General features: G+C 38.2%; 1 protein-coding gene across 1 annotated transcript; it reads left to right on the forward strand.

The window, feature by feature from the left end:
* Positions 1–1,188: 1,188 nt before the first annotated feature.
* Positions 1,189–8,604, forward strand: LOC139721342 (retinol dehydrogenase 7-like). Its single transcript, XM_071632659.1, has 6 exons — positions 1,189–1,413; positions 3,880–4,019; positions 4,309–4,535; positions 5,885–6,143; positions 6,841–7,010; positions 7,968–8,604. Exons 2-6 carry the CDS (start codon positions 3,901–3,903, stop codon positions 8,201–8,203), a joined length of 1,011 nt encoding a protein of 336 aa, XP_071488760.1. The 5' UTR covers positions 1,189–1,413; positions 3,880–3,900; the 3' UTR covers positions 8,204–8,604.
* Positions 8,605–10,953: the final 2,349 nt, after the last annotated feature.

The raw sequence follows: 10,953 nt of genomic DNA on the forward strand, positions 1-10,953 counted from the left end.
TTTATTATCAATGTTTGATCTTCTTTTTTCAAATATTTGACCTTTCTTGCTACAAGATTCACACAGTTGTAAGAAAGTCGATATATCATATACATAACAATAGTGATGTCACTATAGAAGAATGCCTTCAATGCCAATTAGTTTTTATTCAAAATCCAAAATTTCGGGGACCTCCCCCTTCGTCCGTGATGAAAGTGCTTATGAATCTTCAAAGTGATATTAACAGTACACTATAATATATAAGCGCCATGAGCACTGAAAGGTAGACCTGTGGGTTATACAAGTGGCCACTATTGTTATTATTATTATCATCATCATTATTGTTATCATTGATATTATCATTGTAATCATTATTCTTATTATTAATATTATCATAATTATTATTATTATTAATATTATTATTATCATTATTATTATTATGCATACACAATGATGTTACATATATGCTTTATTTATATATATATATATATATATATATATATATATATAATGTAGCTTAAATATTTAGATGAACGGCAATTGTTTTGATTACTTGTCACATTGAGGAAATAGGTCTACATTTCGTAGCAATTTTCCCAGCCCCAATGCTTGCGACAGTCACTCATCTCAGCCATATTATTTCATATCACGTGAGCCCTCTAGAGTTCAAGATAATATAGGCCTACCTCTCTGCACTTTGCTCTCGGCCAGCCTAGAGTTCATGATTTAACCTCAGGTTAACTTTGATGATTATTATGCATGTAGTCTAACGACAAACTGAATTGGTACCTTGCTACTAACTTGACAAATTGTCCAGCGTCGATTCAAATATACTTAATTAATAAGTGTTTTAGCAGTGCCATGTTGAAAAAACAACAACAACACTAGCATACATAGAATAAACTTTAGGACCCTTCATTATTCCTACTAGTAATCAAAGGATTGGTGGAGACAGCATTATAGCGGAAAGCAGTACAAGTGCATAAGGCTCGTGAGAAATCTAGACAATAGTCGTTATTGTAGACCACACGCGTCCCACTTCGCGAGGCGTGGTCTGCTGGTATTTTATATTTGAAGACAAAGTTAATATTTAACTTTACAACACAAAATACAGCCTTGCAGTGACACGGATCATAAAGATGACCTCAACACCGCTCGCACACAACGTACCTGTTCAGCGACGTGCACAAGTTGTGTATACCCCGTGTTTTTGGTTCATACGACAGTACGTGCCCTCCGGCGCATGAATTTGAATGTTGATCTGAATACATTACTTGAATGTGTTCTATAAGAGTCCTGTAATATGTCACTGCAAATCTGTTGAAAGAACACAGTAGACTGGCATGTGCGACCTCTCAAACAGATACATATCACCTTTTATGCTTCCAAGGTAACACTTTCTCCGTCGACTAAGCGCCTAACGGTCATTGGAAGGTAAGTGTTCATCAGTGTAAGCAGGGAGGTTAGTCTCACCTCCCTGGTGTAAGCGATCATTACTAGTTGTACAATTAATGTATACTCAAAAGATCGCCAAACTGTGTACCATAAACACCAGTCCAATCGAGTGGCCCGGCTGTCAGTGTATATATATTGGGCTCCTACAGCATACGATAATACTTTGTGATAAATCCTCTGTACATTACTGGTTAGTTGCAATTTGGAGCATGAATTCATAGCTTGCATTCCATTGTTAAGTACCTCACACTACCCGGCACTGCGTCAGAACCACCCCAGAGCATCGAAATAGCTCTCTTTTTGTTCGCAGCGGTACGTATTTTGTAGGCCTTCTGTAAACCCAACTGTAAATACCTGGCTCTCATACACTACTCTCCGCGAGATCAGCGATTCTAAAGCGCTTGACCCAGGTTGTCCTTACTGTACGTGATGGCAATGCAAAACGTCTATGGGAGAGGGGAAGACCGTAGTTAAAGGCGTCCGTACTGTTCAACAGAATAAGCTCTGTTCTGAAAAGCACAAAATGGTGAAACCGCTTCTATCGCATTCGTGAATAAAGCTTCAATGGTCGCCAAAATCGATGGTTTGGGCCTGGTGATGCCTTCTCAGTTTAGCTCATGCCCGCATACTCATTTCCCCCTGAAAATCTGCTTGAAATCCAATGAGAAAAGTTGTCCCTCCACGTAGTGCAATTGAATGTCAGCGTGGTATAATAACCCAATCATGCAGCTTTACGTATCAGATAATGTCACTGCCTATATAGTTGCCACAGACTACAGGATTGACATTTTGGTCAAAGGTTTCCCCACAACATTATATATATTATTATGATTGTAACTTCAAACGTGTAGGTATATAAATGTAGTGCAATGTTCCCTCATGTATATTTCATTTTGAAGTAATGCAGCAATGAGTAGTTGACATTACTGATTATGTAAAGCGATATCTGTTCGTGGCTCTGATTAGAGAAGTGGAATTCTGTGGCGTACAAATTGTGCATACGTGATTAGAATTAGAATAAGAGGAATTAGATTTTATTCGACTCTTCCGACCCATTCCGGGGTATGAGAGCACAACACATAAATACAAGATATGGTCATTACAATATCAAAGGATAAATGTCTGTGATATATTACAATGATGTATATAAAATAGTCTATACCTACTAAACATTATATACAGTGATATAAAAATTGGCAAGCAAGGTTACGACCAAACAATCGTGACATACAACTACTAGAGATCGAGTATCACTGGATGCTTAATTTTTCTGCCACTGCGAGTTACAATTATTTTCTTTTTTGACTAAAGTACGCTCAACTTGTTCAGGCTTCTGCAAATTTGAAAAATATGACATAATCAGCCTCACAAATAATACTAATCTTTTAAGCTGTCCTAAATGCGAACATAAAAATAATCTGGACATGTGTACTGAGCAAGGACGTTTAACCAAATAATGATTGCTTGAATATAACTGTCTTTCCTTTTCAAAGAAGGGGCATACGAAAACATAGTGAAATTCATCACCTGTTTCATGTCTATCATAACAAGGGCATTGAACATCTCTTTCATCAAATGACTGTACAAATCTTCTATTATTAACTGGCAACTGATTTGACCTACATCTAAAACGGCTCAGTGAAATTCTATCCCTCTTACTCAACTGGACTAAATAACTTTCAAAGAGACTATTCGTCTAAAAACCCTATAATTTAAACATACTCTTTTGACCAAACATTTGCCATCAATTCCTGTTCAGACATATCACTTATTCTCAGCTTCAAGGTGCTCAATATCCAGTTATTACTAGACCCTTCCCCTTTTCTTAGCCATACAACACTAAGACCAGCATGGTTTAAAATTTCCTCAATATGGGATATCCACTTAAATACAAAGGTCGTGTCCTGTTGACTTATTAATCTTTGGAGTGTATAACACCTAAATGAATATTTAGCAGAAGAACCCTTTACGATCCTCAGCCAGAAGCTGACCATACGATATTTAACAGCATTAGCCAGTCGTGTTCTCCCGGTTTCTGCATATACCATACAATCTGGTGTAAATTTATTTACACATAACAACGATTTCAAGAATTTCCTATGAAAAATTTCGATTTGACTCAAAGCCTCAAAACCCCAAACTTCACACCCATAGATAACGATTCTCTCTTTTATTTTATTTTACTTTACTATTATTATTATTTTTTTTTTGGGGGGGGGGGATAAATGCTCTATCTTTTCGTGAAGGAATCGACTTGCATTACCCACTGAACATACTCTTATTCAGTGGATCATTATTATTGCACAAGGGTATTATTCATTATTCTATCAATTCGTTAGAATACAACTTAAGTAGCTATATATGCGTATACTTGGACGTATTCAATATGAATAAATATATTCTATTAAATTATTACTTGTACTTTCCATTTTGATTTCTCTGCAGTTTACGCAATACGACCAAACTATGGAAGTCACTATGTGGGGTGTGATCATCGCTGCCGCCTTCACGGCCGCAGCGATTTTCATCTTTCGTCTGCTCGAGAGCCTGCTCCGGTCTCGTCTCGTGACGAGAATCACGGACAAGTAAGTTTTGAATGATTAATTCCATGCCACATTGTGTAGCATGGTACATTGAAAAGAATCCCCCCCCCAAAAAAAAAGAAAAAGAAAAAGAAGAAAGAAGAAGAAATAAGAATAAGAAAAAAGAAATATAATTTATAAAAAAAGAGCGAAAGAGGATGAAGAATACAAAGCTCAGAAACTTCATTTACTATTAAAAGTAATAAAAGAAGCGGGTTGAGTGACAAGCATGACGCTAATGTTCCACTTATTTTTACCTTTGTATATTCCATGTAAATTTTGCCCATCACAGGTACGTCCTCGTTACCGGCTGCGACAGCGGGTTCGGCAATCTTGTGACCAGGCAGCTCGACAGCCGCGGCGTCCACGTCTTCGCCGCCTGCCTGACATCGAAAGGTCAGAAGGAGCTCGAGGAGAAGACGTCGGAGAGGGTGATCACCCTTCGCCTCGACGTCACCGATCACGAGAGTGTCGAGGCCGCCTTGCGATTCGTAAAGGAGAAGCTTCCCAAAGGCAAAGGTGGGCATCCGGCAAGACAGGACTCGTAATCTATTGAACCGAGGGGAAAAAAAGGACATCAAACACGCACACACACACACACACACACACACGCACACACACACACACACACGCACACTCACACACACACATACACACAAAACAATAAACAAAGAAATACAAAGAATCCCATGTTAAAAGGATCGTATAGTTTTGGCTGAGACCTAATTTCAGGTTTCTAACCTTTTTTGGTGAGATAGTGAGAAACCTCTCCTGTAAGTGAAAGAGCATGTAATTCCATGAGGAATTCAACGTTTATTTAATGAAAATTAGTTTTGAAATGGCTGCGATATCCAAAACACAGCGATTCTAATACAAAGTGGGACCCACCTTTTTTTACAATCGCTTTGTTTTACTTTGTTTTTGGATGTTTCAGTCATTCCACACCCGATTTTCAACAAATAAACGATGAGTTCCTCTCAAAATGGTATGATCTGTACTATTTCATAAATGTTTTCTTGGTATCTCGCTAAAAGTTAAAAGCCCAAGTCTCATCTCAACCAATACTGTACCATCCCTTTAACCTCATTAGAATTAACTAGGATTATGAGGAGCAGTAGGAGGAAGAAAGGAAGAGTGAGGAGGAGCAGAGAAGCAGAAGGTGGAAAAGAATTTAAAAAATAATTCAATATAGGTAGTACTGAATATTGTAAGACTGAAAGATGATAGAAGATAAATGACAGGAAGAAAATTATATGAGATAGAAGAAGGGCAAATTAAGAGAAGACTTTAAAAGGATTGAACATGAATAATGGTAGAGCGATGAAATGTGAAACTGAACTTTATCATTAAATGTATTCAGAGGTCTTTTCCAGTTCTTGATATGGAGAGGCCCCACCTATTATCATACTCACTTTGATTTTGTTACAAACTCCATATCTATGGTTCTACTAATTACATTGTACTTACACATTATTGTGATCACTCAGTTTTCTCAAGAGAGATTAATTGCCGAGAGAAAAGGGATGGGGAAAGAGCGTTGACGAACAAAAATCATTATTGTTGTCATTGTTGTTATTATCATTATTGTTATTATTATTATCGTTATCATTATTATTATTGTTAGTATTAGTATTAGTATTAGTATTAGTATTAGTATTAGTATTAGTATTAGTATTAGTATTAGTATTAGTATTAGTATTTATATTATTATTATCATCATTATCATTATTGTTAATATTATTATCGTTATCATTATCATTATTGTTACTATTATTATTATCATCATCATCATTATCATCTTATCATTGTCATCATCATAATCATTACAACAACGAAGGAAAGGGACTCAAACGACTTTCTTTCCGCAGGTCTGTGGGGACTTGTGAACAATGCCGGTATTGCTCACACCCCTGGCCTCATCGGATGGTGCTCGAAGGAAGACTACGAGCGCACCCTCGGGGTCAATCTCACCGGTGTCATCGATGTCACCATCGCTTTCCTGCCGCTGCTAAGGAAAGCTCGAGGTCGAGTCGTCAACATAGCTAGCGCCCTCTCTCGAGTGGCTTTGGGTGCGGGCGGGTACGCCGAATCAAAGTACGGCATACAGGCCTTTTCCGACACACTGAGGTACGCCATGGATGTTGATTTGTTTTGTTTGGTTTTGATTTACTCTATTTTGTTTTGTTTTGTTTAGTTTAGTTTTAAGAATTTATGATTATAATAGCGATAATAACAATAAAACAGATGAATGAAATTACAATGACTACAACAAAAACGCGTACGAAACAAAGATGTTACTATTCTTTATTCACTTGGAGGAACTATTCAATTTAAATAGTTGTGTGTTTCCAACATCAAGTCAATCTGTGATAGATATGACTCCTGTACAGTTCACGTTTATTTCTAAAACTACGCATTAAACCATTTTCGAGTATAGTCACTGCTTGAGTGGAAAGGTGGTTCTTGAATTTACCAATGTTGGCCGATGGTATAGATTGAAGACGAGATATGGATCTTCTGTAAAAGCAAGTCTAGCTAGGATTTCGATTGAGGAATGAAGGGAGGGATAAAGTAATAGAAATAATTGCATTGACAGTCCATAATAATGCACAATGTTTCCCACTAGCAGAAGATTTACTAGCAACATCAGTCTTCTTGTAGATGTACTAGCAACATCAGTTTCTTTGTTCACCGTCAAACTCACTGCGAGACAGTTTTGTATTCATCATTCATACAGTTTTAATGCGTAACACGTAAACGACGAAGTGCAGAAATTTATCAGAGGTCGTCCTTACACTGTGTCTTTGTTCATCTTTACCCGAAGGAGAGAAAGTCGGATGCTGGACTACGGCATTAAAGTGAGCATTTTGGAGCCGGGTTTTTTTAGGACCAATCTAACGGACGGCGATCGGTACAAGGCAGAGATGAAGGCGACATGGGAGCGACTGCCCGCCGAGAAGAAGGCCGAGTATGATTCAAACCTTTACGAAGAGAGTGAGTCTAATTTTTCTTCTTCATATGAATGATTGCGTTCTGATGTTTTTTTTTAAAATCTATTTACACTTCACTGGTCCAATTCTACTTTTGTCTGTTGCATTCGTTCTCCCCTTTTATCTTCTATCCCTTTTCCTTCCTTCATTTCATCAGTAAAAGTGTGCTTCATTGCAACTGATTGACAAATTGCCCTACATCGATGTAAATAAGCACTGAATTGATTGGTGTTTTAGTAGTAGCCATGATCTCGACGTAAATAAGCACTGAATTGGTCAGTGTTTTATAGTGTAGTAGCCATGATCATGGATACGAATACAACACTGATCAATTCAGTGCTTATTTACGTCGATGTAGGGCAATTTCTCAATCAGTTGCAATGAAAACATCTCGACGGAAGAATTTCATGAATTTGAATTATCATGATAATTTCGCAGTATCCGCTGCGTGCTGTAAATGATTAGAACCAACACTTGCTGTCGGGCGGAAGCTCGATGGTCTAGTGGAGATGACGCCTGTCCGGAGATTAGGAGGTTGTAGGTTCGAATCCTGCTCGAGTACGTACCTACATGTATTTTTGTCGTGGCTTCTACCAAAACACTGATCAATTCAATGCTTATTTAGGTCGATGAAGGGCAATTTGTCAATCAGTTGCAATGAAAACATCTCAACGGAAGATTTTCATGAATTTGATAAAGTGTGTTCGTTTGTGTGTGTGTGTGTGTGTGTGTGTGTTAGTTTGTTTTGGTAAATCAAAGGCATAAACAAACTTCTATTTTGCTTTTTCATATTGTTCAAATGCGTGTCCAATGTCAGCAACCATGATGTACATGTATCATTCTGTTGACAAAAAAACAACAACAAACAAACCCGAAGTTGGGATTGAATTGAATTCTGAAAAAGAATTTATGGATATTGTGTTAATACAGTTTATCGTTTTTATGACTTTTTTGTTTTTAGTCGGCCACGCCACAGTGAACTTTATGAGCTTTGTCACATCGCCCAATCTCACACTCGTGACCAATGCGATGATCCATGCACTGCTCTCCCGCTGGCCTAGGACCCGCTACTCATGCGGACTGGACATGAAAATCATATTTCTCCCGCTTTCCTATGCACCGACGTGGCTCACCGATTTCATCTTCCTCCGAGCGGGCAAGGACAACCAGCCCCGACAACCCCCCGTGCATCAGTGAGAATGGCTCGGTCCCACTTACATGACTACCGGTGACCTGTTTTTCTTTGCTGTTGCTGATTTCGTTTTTGTCCTTATTTCAAGCCGTCACATTGTTAAGCGACATTGCCATAAATACTAAGAAAAAGAGGCAAATGAAATAGTTTCTATACGCCATTTGTTTCAGTGTGTAATGTGTCATGCACGTACAGATTCTGCATGGTAACTGAAGGAACTGCACGTCAGAAATCAAAAACCTCTTTCATATTTTTTTGCTTGTTTGTCTGTATGTTGTTGCGCGAGGAGAATTAAAGGGGAAGGCTAGTAACTGATCAGTGGGAATCAGTGGAAATGCTGGGAGATGATTGTTCCAATCCTTATGGGATTCATTCAAGAGTTCACGGTATATCTATTGTTGTGTGAAAATGATTTGCTTCAGAACAGTCTCATATTCAAGTAATGTGCAGATTAATGCTCCGTCACTGACCAGGGACGCTCACCTGGAAGCATTAAACTGCACATTACTTGAATACGAGACCATTCTGAAGCAAATCATTTTCACACAACAATATTGTTCCCACTGATCAGTTACTAGCCTTCCCCTTTAAGGGCTTTTTACACTTGCAAATTTTTGCTTAGTCCCGTACCAACGGTGGGGCTAGGGGGGGGGGGGGGGGAGGCCTTAGCCCCACCGTTGGTACCGGACTTTCCTTAGCCCACTTTCTGTTTATACACTTGTTTTTGCCAAAGTGGGCTAGCCCCACCGATAGTCCGGTACTATCTGGCCCTACAAAATAGCAGGGTTAGCACCACAATTGCGGTGCCTTAAGCAAGCGAGTGTAAACAGAACGAAAAAAAAAAAAAAAAACCGGGACTAAGCGACGGAGACGAAGTCCGACCCCCACTGACCAATCAGAAACGAGGTAATCAAGTGTTGCCGGTGCGTGCGTGTACGTGTACAGTGCACAGCGTAATCATGAATATTCATGTGGTTTTGAATGTACCGGACTAAGAAATACGAGTGTAAAAAGGTCAGTTTTCTCCTTAGCCCCGGACAAGAGCTTAGTACGGGACTAATCGGCGTGTGTAAAAAGCTGAAAAAAAAATGGTACGGGGCTAACGATAGTCCTGGGTCAGAGAAAGTACGGGGTTAAGAAATACAAGTGAAAAAAGGGCTTTATATACGTGAATTTGTTTGCAAAATCAACGGTTAGCACTGGCCTGCTTGCCAACTTTCAATATTGACTGTGTTTTTCCATTTTTCCAGTTTCTGAAGGTGAGATTGAGGATTTGTTTTTTGTTTGTTTGTTATGTTGTTGTTGTTGTTGTTTTTGTGTCGAATTTATTACCACGGATGACATTAGTACCGTAACTGTGCCAAGGATTAGAGACTTTTTTTTTCAAGTGGTAAAACCACTGATCTCTTTTCCTATAGTAAGAGATCAGTGGTTATCACCAATAGCCAATACTGTACCAATGTCGGTGGACCGTTTTATGCCGCCCTCCTGTGGCAAATGGAAGTACTGTAAGTAAAGAATATTGTACAACCGAAAAAAAAAAAACATTAAGTCGAGCTATCATGCAAAGATGACACTCATTCCAGTGAATACTTCAAATATGTATACAATTTGCCTATTGGACCGAAATAGCATTTGTGTCACTTGCTTCCTTTTGCCAAATTAGCTTAAATTCATATATGTTTAATGAGCGTCCGTGGCTTCATCAATGTCTTTTACATTGTTTTAGATGGACATAATCTATTTTAGGTAAAGATGTGATTTATTTTGACTATAAAGAGAATACTGACTCTTTGATTTTTTGACTCATGAGTTTTTTTTACTTCATTGTCATCACATAGAGGACTCATCACAAAATTGTCCAATAGACGTTACATAATTGTGTCTATATTTTCGTCAGCCTAAACGGAATATATTTATGAAGTGAAATACAAGTGAAATAAACGTATTTGGACAAAATACCGTGTTGTAAATAAATGTGCGCTGCCCCGATTGGACTATGATCTTTGATCTGGTATCTGTTATCATGTCGTTAACCATCTACAGCAGTATGTTGTTAATACGTAGACCTGTGCTGTGCTGGAGAATGCATTTGTTAAAGGTTGCGGCTGCATAGACTTTTTTTTTTTGTTAATTTTTACGCCAGATACTGCCTTCTTTAGAGTAATGCCTACACTGTAAAAACATCGGTGTTAGATTTAACACCACGGGTGTTAAATCTAACACCGATCAAACTTCAATAAAGGACCACACCCACAGGTGTTAAAAATGCACTGTGATGGTGTTGAATAGTGTTCACTTGACACTTCGTGGTGTTAATTTGACACTGTACCTGGTGTTATTTTGACACTGTACTGGTGTTAAATTCAAAAATGACACCACATGGTGTTGATTTGATATTTGTTGGTGTTAATATCAATGGTTTAACACCCGTGCAGCTTCAATAAGAGACCACACCAGCTGGTGTTACTTTGGTGTAAATTTATTTTCACATTTTTTCAATTTTTTTCTTGATCGTCTTGTTTAAATTAAAAATCAACAAGAAGTGCAGTTACTAAGAAACTCTTCAAAAAACAGTTTAAAATTTGGAAATGACACCCGGAGGTGTTAATTTAACACAATAAATGAGCACCGAAAATTTAACACCAGCTCGGTGTTCACTATTTAACACCGGACTTTTTGCAGTGTATAATCATGTGTAATATGTATTTGCCACTATGGAAGTAAACATCGTATTGCTTTGTATGTGTATGTT

Source organism: Diadema antillarum, unplaced genomic scaffold (assembly GCF_040938485.1).
Source record: "Diadema antillarum isolate AM-2024a unplaced genomic scaffold, OU_Dant_1.0 scf00000141, whole genome shotgun sequence".
NCBI classification, from domain to species: domain Eukaryota; kingdom Metazoa; phylum Echinodermata; class Echinoidea; order Diadematoida; family Diadematidae; genus Diadema; species Diadema antillarum.

Excerpts from the sequence above, each read along its gene's own strand:
- LOC139721342 (XM_071632659.1), top strand. The coding sequence starts at position 3,901 with ATGGAAGTCACTATGTGGGGTGTGATCATCGCTGCCGCCTTCACGGCC. Across the intron at positions 4,020-4,308 it reads GTGACGAGAATCACGGACAA|GTACGTCCTCGTTACCGGCT; the intron begins GTAAGTTTTGAA and ends TGCCCATCACAG. Across the intron at positions 6,144-6,840 it reads GCCTTTTCCGACACACTGAG|GAGAGAAAGTCGGATGCTGG; the intron begins GTACGCCATGGA and ends CTTTACCCGAAG.